This window comes from Glycine max, chromosome 20 (genome assembly GCF_000004515.6).
Source record: "Glycine max cultivar Williams 82 chromosome 20, Glycine_max_v4.0, whole genome shotgun sequence".
In the NCBI taxonomy this organism is placed as follows: domain Eukaryota; kingdom Viridiplantae; phylum Streptophyta; class Magnoliopsida; order Fabales; family Fabaceae; genus Glycine; species Glycine max.
In genome coordinates, this window is record NC_038256.2 from 38,348,246 (window position 1) to 38,362,869 (window position 14,624).

Below are 14,624 nucleotides of genomic sequence, written 5' to 3' on the forward strand. Positions count from 1 at the left end.
ATGGTGATGATTCTGAGGGTACCTGTCATTTTTGCCGATGATGTGCCTGTGGTGCCTGCGGTACCACAGGCTGAGCCTGCTGTAGCTGGCGATGAACCCATGGTAGATGTTGACGCACAGGACACTAATGCAGAGACTGACGCACAAGATACCGATGCAGAGGATGCTGCAGATGAGGCTGAGGGATTTCCTAGTGGACTCAGGGACCCATCAGTGCTTACGGAGTATGCTGAGCATGTTGTAGCCAGTGTATGGTCTGGACAGGTATTTATAATATTCAATTTAAGTTATCTGTTAAGTATTATTTTTTATTGAGTTTTTGGTTACTTAAAAATATTATTTTAATAAATTGTGTGTTCCTTTATACTTCAATTCAGGAACAACCTGAGTTGAAGTTATCCTCCAATGGGAGGAAGGTGCATAAATTAGGCAGGCCTCTTCCTGCAATTGAGGAGATGGTTGCTGGGACAAGATTAAGTCCTCTGATCGCGTGTTCAATAGACACCGGCGATCAGAGAAGTATATCCTCGTTTGTCGAGAGGTGGCACCAGGAGACGAGTACTTTCCATCTTCCAGTGGGGGAGGTATCCATCACGCTGGACGACATCGCGTCTCTTCTTCATCTGCCGATCGTTGGCGACTTCCACGCCTTCCAGCCTCTGCACATCAACGAGGCGGTGCTGATGTTGGTTGAGTTACTGATGGTCTCACCAGAGGTAGCCATGGCCGAGATAGGACACTGTTGTGGACCATACGTACGCTTACATTGGCTACGAGACGTATACCAGCGCAGATGTCAGACCCAACACTGGACAGCTGCAGCTCGTGCTTATCATCTGCATCTTCTGGATTGCACTCTTTTTGCTAATAAGAGTGCAACCCGTGTTCATGTTGTACACTTAGACGCCTTGCGTGACCTCACTTAGGCTAGGAGGTATGCATGGGGAGCTGCTGGCCTCGTCCATATGTACTATCACCTTAATGATGTCAGCATCAACACCAGCTGAAAGGTTGCTGGTTACATCACGTTGTTATAGGTAATTAACATGTTTTTCATAATTTAATTACAAAAATATTTTAATGAGGGTATTTTACTTCTGACGTTCATTTGAAATTCGTATGATTTTCATGTAACCTCTATAGTGTTGGATATATGAACACTTTTCGTCTGTTGCAGAGTGCAATGCTGATCCAGACTACGACGAGGTGTCACCACATGCGTGTCGATGGATTGCCACAAAGAAGACTGTCAAGAAGATATCTACAGTGATGTACAAGCAGCGCCTGGATCGTCTCAGGATTCCATATGTCTGTTGGATGCCATATGCGGAGCACCGACCGGTCCAGGAGTTTCATCCGATTACATGTTTCTTAGGACAGTTCCGCAGGGGGCCTGTTGTTGTCAGATACAGACCGGAGAGGGTTATGCGCCAGTTCGGATATGTCCAGTGCATTCCTGCACACCCTGTCGATTCATGGGTGTCATTTGACAATGTAGACGATAGGTGGGCGCACTACTCAGACCATCTGGCGCCAGCAGGTGACATATGTGTTGTGCCAGGTCAGTGTGCGCTCGACTACATCGACTGGTTCTTTGTGATATCGCATCCATTCATGACTGCGCCACAGACATCAGATCCTCCTCGAGATGCATCTGCGACACAGCCCAGACATATCCCTCAGGAGCTAGCACCAGCATCGACACATGCGGATGAGCCCAGATATGCAGTGGTAAGTGTTACTATTTGGTTACATGTATGTCATTTACTTGAATTATTTTAATACTAATTTGTATAATTCGTTTGTTTTCAATTTAACAAGAGGCTTACCATGCCATCGCAGAGATGTTGGAGCATCATCTTAGTCTAAATGAAGTCACGCCAGGCACATCGACACATGAGGTCATCCAAAAATGCCTCAGGATTGCCAGCGGTGTCACAAAAGACCGCAATGTGCATGCCGGGTCTCGACGTAGGCGGCGCATGAATCAGTCATAGTTTATTGACACCTTTCATATTATTAGTTTTGGACGATGTATTTAACTGAACATTTTGTATATTTTAAGTTATTTTGGTTAATAATATTAGTTTATAATATTATCAGTTTTGGACGATGTACTTACATGTTATTTTTAAATTATGTTTAAATTACTTGATTCAAAATTCATTTGAAATTCATTGAAATATTATGAATGGAAGTAACTAAATTAGAAATGTTATATTATTATTGCCTTAGTAAATTAGAAATGCCTTTTAAAAATTAAAACATATCTACATTATTTATTACTAATTAATTAATTTGATGAAAATTTGTTTAAATAAAGCTTAAATTTTCAAAAAATACAGTCTGTTGCAGATCAAGTTGATCTGCAAAAGACTTACAGATCAACTTGATTTGCAAATATAAATAAAGCAGGGACAGTTTTGGAATTTTTAAAACTATGCTGGGTGCAATAATGCTGGATACACAGTCATGGATTAGTTATGAGTAGAGTTAACTTGTGGTTGGTCAGCAATGGGATTTCTTTAATTTTTTTAATTGCACGTGGTCATTACTTTTTCATTTGTTTAACTTAATCAGATGACAAAACTTAGCAAGGGGACTTTAATTTTTTTAATTGAACGTGGTCATTCCTTTTTCATTTGTTTAACTTAATCAGATGACAAAAACAAGTTTTTTAATTAAAGAATCCTACATAGTAGAAAGATGGTGACCAATATATAATCCCCCAATTGTAGTAACACAAGTACTACACAACACATCAATAGTTAGCTATAGCTAGCTTGGTTCAAGTTGATGAACAATGAAGCTAGAAATTTTCACATGTCTCATAACTCTATTGTTCTTTTCCACTTCAGCATCCACCAACACCACCTTTCACCACCCACTAGACCCTTTAACCCCATCCGAGTTCAAGTTGGTCCGAACCATAGTCCAAAAAAAATACCAAGCCTCACCCCCCACACTAACCTTTCAATACATTGGCTTGGACGAGCCAGACAAAGCCATAGTCTTATCATGGCAATATTCAGACCCCAAAACCAAAGCCACAACACTCCCACCTCGTCGTGCTTTTGTCGTTGCCCGTTTCAAAAAACAATCCCTTGAGATCACCGTTGACTTGTCCAAACGTTCCATTGTCTCCACCAATGTCTACATTGGCCATGGCTTCCCCATGCTCACGTTCGATGAGCAAGACTTTGTGGCCGAGCTTCCTTTTAAGTATAAACCCTTCATTGAATCAGTGAACAAACGAGGCCTTAATATATCTGAAGTTGTGTGTTCTACTGCCTCGGTTGGGTGGTATGGGGAGATAAAGAGCAAAAGGACACTGAAGCTTCAGTGCTTTCACACACAAGGGTCTACTAATTTGTTTGCTATGCCGTTGGAGGGTATTACGGTGGTTGCTGATCTTGATGAGAGAAAGTTAGTTGCATATTTTGACAGCAAGATTGTTCCTGTGCCCAAGGCTGAGGGAACTGAGTACGTAGCTTCAAAGCAAAAGCCTCCATTTGGACCAACGTTCATTGGAGCAGCTTTTGTGCAGCCAAACGGACCAGGATTCAAGATCAATGGCCACTCTATCAGGTAAGTAGTTCATATATATGGTGACTTTTTCAGTCTCATCACTTGGTTTTAAAGGGCTTTTATTTGCAATTTTTCTCTTACATATAATATTGATCTATTTTGTATTTGATTGACAGAGTGACAGTAGAGTTTGTAATCTAATATTCTTAGAAGAAATATTATTCTACACTACACCCTGGTTGAGATTCTAGAAATAAGAATGTTGCATTACTATAATATTTGAGAAATAAGGACACAGACAAGTTATAATTTTATTGGTGGACTAAGTTCATATATCTCTAAAATCTACCATATTTTTGAAGCAAATATAAGGAAAGTTAAAAAGCACTGAAACACGCATATATGCATTGTAGAAACTAAGAATAAATCTCAAAAAGTTGAATTTTATGAAATTTTATTTTATAAAAATTGTGTTTATATCTTTTTTTACATAGAGTCTCAATGTCTAATCCATACTTGCAAATATTTATAAAGTGAAAATTAAGTACAAAACGAAGATTTAATATGCATGGTTGGACCAAAACATGGTTGTAAAAGTCTCACAAGACCTTTAAGTATATATGAATGAACTTTGATGTTTTTAAATGTATGAGCAGCTGGGCAAACTGGGAGTTCCACCTGGGATATGATATTCGAGCCGGTCCAGTGATATCGCTAGCATCAATTTATGACATTCAACAGCAAAGGTATCGCCGAGTGTTATACAGAGGATATATATCAGAGTTCTTTGTTCCATACATGGACCCAACATCAAGTTGGTACTTCAAGACCTTTCTTGACAGTGGTGAATTCGGGTTTGGCCAATCCATGGTGTCACTTGAGCCTTTCGCTGATTGCCCATCCAATGCTGCATTTTTGGATGCATATTTTGCAGGAGAAGATGGTGTGCCAGTTAAAATAGCTAATGCATTTTGTGTTTTTGAGAAGTATGCTGGGGATATCATGTGGCGTCACACAGAATCAGAAATCCATGATGAAGAGGTAGTAGTCCCTTCATTCCCCCGAGAGCCACACCATTCATGTGTATTAACATTTTTAAAACTTATATTCTAATTAAATGTATATATGTATTGATAAATAATTGGTTCTCGACAGATAAGGGAGGTTAGGCCTGATGTGAGCCTAGTGGTGAGAACTGTCTCAACTGTGGGCAACTATGACTATATCGTAGATTGGGAGTTTAAGCCAAGTGGTTCCATAAAAATGGGGGTATGTATGATACAAATTAGAGTTTTATTATTATGCATTATAGTAATAATTCATTTTACTCTGTGAACTAATCAGAAATCACATAATGTATATCATAAAAGTTAATAATGCATATACTATTAATTATTCTTCTATAAATTAAATACAATGTGTGGGAATTTAATGTTTTCTACTGCTAACTAGAATTTTGTGTGCGTGCGTGACAGGTTGGTCTGACAGGAATTTTGGGAATCAAAGCAACAGCATACACCCACGTGGATCAGATAAAGGAGGATGCCTTTGGCACATTGCTAACAGACAACACCATTGGTGTGCACCATGATCACTATCTCACATATCACCTCGACCTCGACATTGATGGAGAAGCCAACTCATTCGTCAAGACCAATTTGGAGACCGTGAGAGTAACAGATCACAGTTCACCAAGGAAAAGTTACTGGACCGTGGTGCGTGAAACTGCTAAGACTGAGGCTGATGCTCGAATCAAACTTGGTTTGAAGCCATCCGAGCTAGCAGTGGTAAATCCCAACAAGGAAACAAAGCCTGGAAACAAAATGGGGTACCGTTTGTTCCCATTCACAGTGGCAAACCCACTTTTGGCCCCTGATGATTATCCACAACTGAGAGGTTCCTTCACTAATTATAATGTGTTTGTTACACCATATAACAAGTCTGAGAAATGGGCAGGGGGGTTGTACGCTGATCAGAGCAGAGGAGAAGACACTTTAGCTGTTTGGAGTCTCAGGTACATTATATATTATACATCTAATATGAATAATTCAAATGAATATCTATAACAAAGATTAGTAATCATAGGTGGCTAAGAAATAATATTACGTAAAAAAGATGTAAGTTTGATTTCTATTATATCGATATGAGGATTTTGTTAATTATAATCTGTGAATATTTTTAGAAGTATTTTTAAAGTTTTGAAGCCTATCGATCCTAACTGATCTTGATGAGTCCTTGAGACACAATTTACCTAAACTTTGCACTAAAAAATATAACAAAGATAAATATATTATTGTGACTGTATACTTGTTATTAAATTCGCAATCTTATCATATTGCAGGAATAGGAGCATTGAAAATAAGGACATAGTTCTGTGGCACACGGTGGGGATTCATCATGTGCCTTGTCAGGAAGATTATCCTATTATGCCAACACTGAGCGGTGGATTTGAGCTAAAGCCTACCAATTTCTTTGAGAGTAATCCGGTTCTTAAAGCCAAGGCACCAAAGCCTGTGCATTTGCCCAAGTGCAATTCTAAACCTTAGTTGATTTTTTCTTTAAATTCTACTTTGGGGTGCAGTTAGCGTGAAGGGCGGCCACAAGAGGGTTGTGTTATGCCATCCTTAAGAGATTCACACGTGATGTGCTTTTGCAATAAAATAATTGGAAAAGTTTGCTCTGTTTCAGAATTATACTCCCACTTATGGGGTTAACAAGCATGTGCCATCCATTTTCAAACATAATACAGGTTAAATTAGTTTTTTCTTAATTTATTATTTAGATTTAATTTAATTCTTTAATTTTTTTCCCAATTTAATCCTTTAATTTTTAACACTATTTTAATTTTTTCCTTTTTAAAAATCGATTCATTTTTTAGAAAATATACATTTTGTAATGATTTAAAATCATTTAGTAACAGTTTTGGATCGTCATAAAATATGATTTATTTTTTATTTATTTTATGAGAAAAAAGATTATACACTGATAATAATTTCTTTTTATATATTCATTCAATCACAATTTATTATGTATTGTAAATTTATTAATTTTTAAAATAATTTAAACTGTAATTTGTGATTAATTATGTATGATTTTAATATTCATTATATTTGTTAAATAATGACATGACAAATTAATAAAATGTCATATTATTGGTTAAATAATAGTACGACATAATAGGTAATAAAATATTTTAGGTAATAAAATAAAAAAAATTAAGTAATAAAATCAAAATAGACGATATTATATATATATAAACATATTTAAGAAAAAAATAATACTTAGTGGTTTTCCAACGCCGTCGCAAGAGGAAGTAAGCACTGTTGTTAGCTCCGTGAGGATCTTCTCTTCCACGGCAAGGTGGTTCATGACTAGCTAGAAGAACCAACTTAGCGCCACTGACGATGTGTCCCTATCGACGAGGAGGAGGTTCAACGCAATCTATCGCAGCGAAACAATACTTAGTGGTTTTCCAACGCCGTTGTGCTCTATATGAAAGAGAGGATGGTAGCGTTGAGGCCGAAGTTGCGGGTTACGAGTCAGGTTCACGAAGCCGAAGTTGTCGGTGGCACAACTAGTGATTTGAAGGAGCATGGTGGTGAGCTTGCCAAAGGGGAGAAGGTGTGGAGGTTGGACTAGGAGAGGAACTGGAGGAGGACATAGTAGCAAAGGACGTTAGCGAGAGCGATAGGGAAGATTTGGTGACAGGAGAGGTGGTTGTCGGTGACAAAGTAGGCGTTAAGGACGACGAGAATTGAGAGGGAGGAGTAGTCTAAGAGATTTGCGACGAGGGACATGACAAAGTCAAGAAGGGAGGTGAATAGGAATTATATTTTTACTTTTGTTAGACACAGGACAAAAAGTTGTAATGAGGTTTAGTGAATTATAAATTTTTGGATAACTATCCCATCCATCATTTTTTATTTTGTATTATCTCTCAATCATTTTTTAAATCAAAGGTTTGGACAAATATTTTTGTGTTATCCAATCCCTCATTTTTTAGCAAATCAAACACACCCTTTAAGTGAAAACATATAAACAAATAAGCAATTTATTAAACCGATAATGTTGCTCTATCACATGCTTTGTAACTACACAACTTTTCTATTTAATAAATAAAAAGATAACACATGAGAATATTGTTGAATTATTATTCAATGAATATAAATATTTAGCGTGTGTTTCATGCAACAATACAATAAAAGAGAATAATACATGAGAAATATTCAAGTAATAAAATAATTTTTTATTGGTTAAAATCATATACATTATTTGGAAGACAATGAAAAACACAAATGAAATAATATGAAATTTACTGCAATACTCTTATAATTTTAATTATCTTAATATAATTCATATTGCTATTATATATTATAAAATAATATACATTGTTGTATAATTTAATATATATTATAAATATTATATAATATATATCATAAATATTATATTATATATCGATACGTATATATATATATATATATATATATATATATATATATATAATACAAAATAATATAATATAATATAATATAATGTTAATGTTATTATATTGGTAGGAAATCAATTGGCCAGAGCAAATAAAACTTGAGATTAAAACATCAATACAGAGATAGAAAAACAAATTAGAATCAAGATATTGGACGGTTATTCCATGAGAGGCTGTTGGACAGCTATTAGATGACAAATTAGATGGAAATATTAAATTTTGATGAATAATTTTAGCCAAACAAGAAAAAATATTATAATAAATTAAAATTTAAATGTAAATTTCACCTTAGCCACCTTGAGCATCATAATCGAGGTGCAAGAATGTGAATCATCCTAATCATATTTTAAATATATTTTTTTCTTCTCTACGGGCAAATCGTCACAAACTCAAATAATAATATATATATATATATATATATATATATATATATATATATATATATATATATATATATATATATATATATATATATATATATATATTATTTACTTTTTTTAAGGAATGTTATCAATTAAGCAATTGCATGTGCATCAGATAAGGCAATCGGAACAGCTTGACGAGGTAAATCCTCAATCCAGTTCATATTGAATTATCCGCCAAAGCATTACCAGATATTTTAACACATTATTTCTACAGAAATATTAATAGTTGAAACAACAGCAAGTTAAAGCAGTATCATTGATAGTCTTCAACAATTGCTAGTAGCTATATATATATATATAGCTCCTATCCAATCTCCATTATGTTTCATCTTCCACACACACACACACACGAGACACACGTATATATAATTTGGGCAATCCGTTTCATACGCAACACCTTCCGTTTATAATTTTTTGCAACAGTAAAAATGGGTCTCTTTTATAATTTTTTATTTTTTATTTACTTTAAAGGAGAATATAATATTTCGAAGATGAAGCCAATGTTTTGCTAAATTATTACAATATAAGAACAAGAGCGGGGGGTCTTGAGTTTGATAACAAGAGCATGGATGCAACCACGAAGGTTACACTGTTCTCAATCCTCATGCTCTTTTGGAGCCATGCAGAATGCAACCATCTTCTTCACCCACTAGACCCTCTAACCCCTTCTGAGCTCAACCTTGTTCGAACCATTGTCCAAAACTTTTATCCAACCTCTCAAAACCTCACCTTCCACTACGTAGGCTTGGACGAACCCAACAAGCCCGAAATCCTCAAATGGCTATCCTCAAACAACTCAAAAATCAAACCCAAACCACGACCACCTCGCCGAGCCTTTGCCGTAGTCCGGTTCCAAAAACAGTCCCACGAGATCACAGTGGACCTGTCCACGCATTCCATCGTCTCAACCAAAGACTGCGAAGGAAATGGCAACCCTATGCTCACCTTTGGCGAACAAGCCGTGGCGTCGCAGCTACCATTCAGCTACGAACCGTTTAAAGAGTCTTTGAAGAAAAGGGGTCTCAACACGTCACAGGTTGTTTGTGCTTGTTTCACTATTGGTTGGTTCGGAGAAGGCAAGACCAAAAGGAACGTCAAGGTTAAGTGTTATTACGCAAATGACACTGCCAATTTGTATGCCAGGCCATTGGAAGGTGTGGCTGCGGTGGTTGATTTGGACGACATGAAAATTGTTGGCTACAATGATAGATATGTGGTTCCGGTTCCAAAGGCAGAGGGCACTGAATACAGAGCTTCTAAGCTGAAACCACCGTTTGGTCCAAAGCATAAGGGAATAGCTGTCACGCAAGACGGTGGACCTGGTTTCACCAAAGACGGCCATTCGGTAAGGTACGACTTCCTTCGTTCATATACTTCTTTCAATTATTTCAAAAATAAAATATCATGTCAGGCCATGATTGCAATCCAACTCAATCACGTGCATTTTGTTGAAAGTTGAAAAAAAAATACTTTTTATTTATAAAAATGAATGTGTAGTCCATTTGAATATTTTTTTATTATCATTTTTACTGTTCGTGTTCAATAATAAGACAATATTTTTTAAATGTAATAAAATCACTTTAAATATTTTAACATTAAATCAATGGTATTTTATTTTGAGGTTGATTTTAACATATACAATATTGTGATTATTATTAATTAATAAGATGGCATTTTATTTTTTATTTTAAGGTAATAATTGCAATAATGATTTTCCATCATATATCAATTCAAAATTAATTGACTGCATAACTCATGTTGCAATAAAATCCTTTTATTAGTTTTAACTTAAATGATAGTCAAATTTATAGTGGGTCTCTCGTGCATGCGTCGTTGTCATTTTGTCTTTTTTCTTTTGTTTAGATTTAGTAGATAGAATTTGATTTGAAGAAAACTCAGTTTTTTCTATGAAATGAAAGAACAAGAAAAACTCAATAATAATTTTTCAACCATATCTCTTTGAACTTCTTTTATCTAACCACATGTTTTTAAATCCTAGAGATATTTTTTGTCTTTTAAAATAATATTACTAATTTAATATCTTTTAATTTTATTTTCTATTCAATCAAATAAATAGAGAAAAATTCTTTTTTTTCTTCTCATACCAAATAATAAAAAATTTCATTCATTTTTTTTCTTCTTTCTCATATTTTAATTTCCTTGTCTACTATCACCATTCCCAATAATTAATTTGACAAGATGGACAAGGATGGGAATATATATTACAATTTTAAAATATGAAAATAATAGTTTGTGTTTTGAATCATCACATTAATTTCAAAAGATGAAAAGAATAGCGTCCAATGCCGAATTTTTCGGTGTATAATGATGTAAATGATTATTATATCTTTGTTACTTTTCATGCCGGCATTAGTTTATGATTAAATCACGATCCTAAGGGATCCCATTCAGGAAAAGAAAGCACTTAACCAGAATTAATTTATGATTCCTACAATGCAAGACTTGGTTGTGGCAATCGAGTTTTGTGTCATCATAAACAAAATTGCAGTCTGCATATTTCCTACATATACACACAGTTTTCAAGCGAAGTACAAGGACAATAAACCAAAGAGTAAACATAAGTACAGTAAATTAGTTGTTGAGATCAAGAGAACTAGTTAATTTATTTAATAAAATTAATATACAGTATTCATTTTAATATTTATTATTATAATATTAGAAATTGAAATAATGATTCAATAGTAACATTAAAATAAAAATATTTAATAATTTAAATAGCTGGATAATATTTTTATAATTTTAAGACCACTTTTCTTGATGCTTAGAATTTTAAAAACAACTTGTCCAATTACATTACCCACGTTTCAGATTAAACTAAAAGAACATTTTTTTTAGTTAGAATGACTAACTTAAAACGATTTTCTAAGATTTGTATCTTTTCCCATCCTCACCAGTACGTCTTCTAAATTTCGTTATTGGAAAATTTTTATTTGATAGTAGAAAAAGAAATGATAGGAAAGAAAATAGTGAAAATAAAAAAGAAAAGAAAAAGAACGAATTTTTGTATTGTCTGATATAAGAGGGATAAAAAAGAGAATGAAGTGAAAAATATTAAAGTCTTTCTACTTATTTGACTGAAAAGAATTTGAGAATAGAAAAAAATAGTTTGAAAAACAAATTAAAAAACACCCTTAAAATTTAAAAATACGCCGTCAAATAAAACAAGTTAAAATATATCACTGAAAATTTACAAAATCTGTCTCAAATTTCACGGATGCATTTTCCCCTCTTTTTTTGTTGTTATATTTTTATTCTCAAACAATAGCAAAGATTTTGAAATTATATTATTTTCTCCTTTATTTTTCCTTTTCAAATTCTACTATCCCAATCAAGATAATATGAAAAGAATAGTTTCTCTATAAGAGAATATTCATATTATCCCAATCAAGAAATTATATTATCTTGGTTGTATTCTTTGTTCTGAGCTAAATTAAACTATAAGTTATTTATTTATTTAGTTTACAATAACAACTATATGTAACTTTGATACTGACCTTTTTCTGCAATCAGTTGGGCCAATTGGAACTTTCACGTAGGATTTGACATTAGGGCTGGCCCAATAATTTCTCTTGCTTCAATATATGATCTTCAAAAGCAAAGACATCGTCGGGTACTGTATAAAGGATTCATACCAGAGCTATTTGTACCATACCAAGACCCAACTGAGGAATGGTATTACACAACATACTTTGATTCTGGTGAATATGGTTTTGGACAGTCTATGTCTTCACTGCAGCCTCTCAACGATTGCCCTCCCAATGCTGCATTCATAGATGCATACTATGCTGGATCAGATGGTACCCCGGTAAAAATAGCTAATGCCTTTTGTATATTTGAAAAGTATGCTGGTGATATCATGTGGCGTCACACAGAGATTTCAATTCCAAATGAAGTGGTACATTTTTTATTCTCTATTTTTTCTTTCTTTTGATTCTTGTTTCATTTTGTTTTTATGCTGACGAAAATTCATTGTGTTCTTTTTGGTAGATAACTGAGGCCAGATCTGATGTAAGCCTAGTAGTGAGAATAGTTTCAACTGTGGGAAACTACGACTATGTCATAGATTGGGAATTTAAGCCAAATGGCTGCATCAAAATCGGGGTATGATTGCATGCACTAAATTTAAATGTTTTTTGCCATGACTTAAATTTGAATCCTTCTTTTCTTTATTCAGCCATGTTATAGCAAAATTCGGATAAGCATAAGAAGTAGACTTATTTCTTATGGGACTCTATTCGATGTAGTTCTTAGTGAATGATACATTAAAATGACTTATTCCTGTGTGCTATTTATTGTGGAAACCACTCTCAATCTCTAACCTGTCCTTTCATGTGTCGTTTTTCTATAATTTATGCGTGTTGTTTAGAAGCTAACTGCATGTTATAATTTAAAATAGGTTGGGCTTACTGGGATATTAGGGCTAAAGGCAGGGACATACACCAACACAGACCAAATAAAAGAGGATATTTACGGCACACTAATAGCAGATAATACCATTGGTATATACCATGACCACTTCTTCACCTATTATCTTGACCTTGACATTGATGGTGAAGCCAACTCCTTTGTGAAGTCCAATTTGGAGACAGTGAGAGTGAAAGATGACACCACACCCAGGAAAAGTTATTGGACGGTTGTAAGTGAAACGGCTAAAACTGAAGCTGATGCAAAAATCAACCTAGGGTCCAAGCCTTCAGAGCTACTAGTGGTAAATCCTAATAAAAAGACTAAACAAGGAAATAAAATTGGGTACCGTTTGCTTCCAGGTCCAGTGGCACACCCACTTTTGCTTAATGATGACTATCCACAAATCAGAGCTGCCTTCACCAATTACAATGTATGGGTCACACCATACAACAAATCTGAGAAATGGGTAGGAGGGTCATACGTCGATCGTAGCAGAGGCGATGATACCATTGCTATTTGGAGTCTCAGGTCTGTCATTTACTAAATCACATGTTACATAAAACATTGATTTTGATATAAAAAAAACACTATTTAACTATGTCTTAGTTTTATCTTAATTTTTATTTCATCCAATTTTTCTCCAGATAATTTAATTTAAATTTTGCGGACATAGTTTGCATATATAACGAGGTGGGAGAAATGGTCCATGTGAATTGAATGTGCAGGGATAGGGAAATTGAGAACAAAGACATAGTATTGTGGTACACAATGGGATTTCATCATGTTCCTTCCCAAGAAGACTATCCAATTATGCCAACGTTGAGTGGTGGGTTTGAGCTGAGGCCAACCAATTTCTTCGAGAGAAACCCGGTTCTTAAAACAAAATCACCCAAGCCTGTGCATTTCCCTAACTGCACTTCTCAACATTAGCTGGTGCGCATTGGACTGAAAAAACTAAATAAAATTTGATGGATTTACATATCCTCATATATGTAATTTCTTAATTTTTTAGGGTTAATTAAATTTTTATTTTTGGTCCTAAACTATTTTTTTAAGAAAATTAATCCTAAATAAATTTATTGTTAATAAAAATAGTCTTTGCCATTAATATCTTTCTTAAAGTAATGAAGTATTATGAAAGAAACAAGACAGGTTAATTGTCATATGTATGTTACATATATATTAAGTAAGTTTTATTATATTTAGGTAAATAATTAGAATATTATATGATTAAAATGTGAAAGGAAAATATATGAGTCATTATTAATTTTAAGGCTCCAAACACACAAGTGAAAGAAGAGATCTCTGATAATACAGAATAACAATTCATCCTATTTATCTATTAACCACATGATCACTTAAGTAGACAATTCAATCTTAATAGAGATAATTAGTTGTTGTTTAAGGATGAAATGTTTTAAAAAATAGTTTAATTATCAAAAATTTAAAACTCTCATACATTTGAACACTAAAATTTTATTAATCCTATTTTTTACCATTCACCTAAGAATTAAATATGATTTTAGTCATTGGAATTTGAAATAAATTTATATTCAATCTTTTAGATTTAAAATTAGTCTTTTTAGTAAGTGTATTTTTTTTGTGAATTTTGTTTTTGGTATTCTAAAAAAATTTAAATATATATTTTTCAATAATTTAACATTTTTTTATTTTTGTTTATGTATTTTTTATTTTAATTCTTATAAAATTTGTTTTTAATTTTTCTTCTTAGATAAATTATTTTTATTGTTTAAAAT

The 14,624-nt window shown here is 33.8% G+C and overlaps 3 protein-coding genes across 4 annotated transcripts; all 3 read left to right on the forward strand.

Annotated features, from left to right (window-relative positions):
• LOC102667547 (protein MAIN-LIKE 1-like) lies at nucleotides 1–1,997 on the forward strand. Its single transcript, XM_006606841.1, has 4 exons — nucleotides 1–264; nucleotides 378–893; nucleotides 1,144–1,731; nucleotides 1,824–1,997. The coding sequence occupies exons 1-4, from the start codon at nucleotides 1–3 to the stop codon at nucleotides 1,995–1,997; spliced, it is 1,542 nt and encodes a 513-aa protein (XP_006606904.1).
• A 739-nt stretch (nucleotides 1,998–2,736) lies between these two features.
• LOC100799555 (primary amine oxidase) lies at nucleotides 2,737–6,927 on the forward strand. Its single transcript, XM_006605988.4, has 5 exons — nucleotides 2,737–3,588; nucleotides 4,185–4,569; nucleotides 4,684–4,797; nucleotides 5,004–5,542; nucleotides 5,870–6,927. Exons 1-5 carry the CDS (start codon nucleotides 2,804–2,806, stop codon nucleotides 6,072–6,074), a joined length of 2,028 nt encoding a protein of 675 aa, XP_006606051.1. The 5' UTR covers nucleotides 2,737–2,803; the 3' UTR covers nucleotides 6,075–6,927.
• Nucleotides 6,928–8,632: 1,705 nt separating this feature from the next.
• LOC100802062 (primary amine oxidase) lies at nucleotides 8,633–13,910 on the forward strand. 2 transcript variants are annotated; one of them, XM_003555995.5, is made up of 5 exons: nucleotides 8,633–9,789; nucleotides 11,971–12,355; nucleotides 12,448–12,561; nucleotides 12,857–13,395; nucleotides 13,593–13,910. In XM_003555995.5, the coding sequence occupies exons 1-5, from the start codon at nucleotides 9,005–9,007 to the stop codon at nucleotides 13,795–13,797; spliced, it is 2,028 nt and encodes a 675-aa protein (XP_003556043.1). In that variant the 5' UTR covers nucleotides 8,633–9,004; the 3' UTR covers nucleotides 13,798–13,910. The 2 variants fall into 2 exon arrangements, with proteins under 2 accessions (XP_003556043.1, XP_006606052.1); XM_006605989.4 differs by having other exon boundaries at nucleotides 8,818–9,789; nucleotides 13,512–13,910.
• The last annotated feature ends 714 nt before the right edge of the window (nucleotides 13,911–14,624 follow it).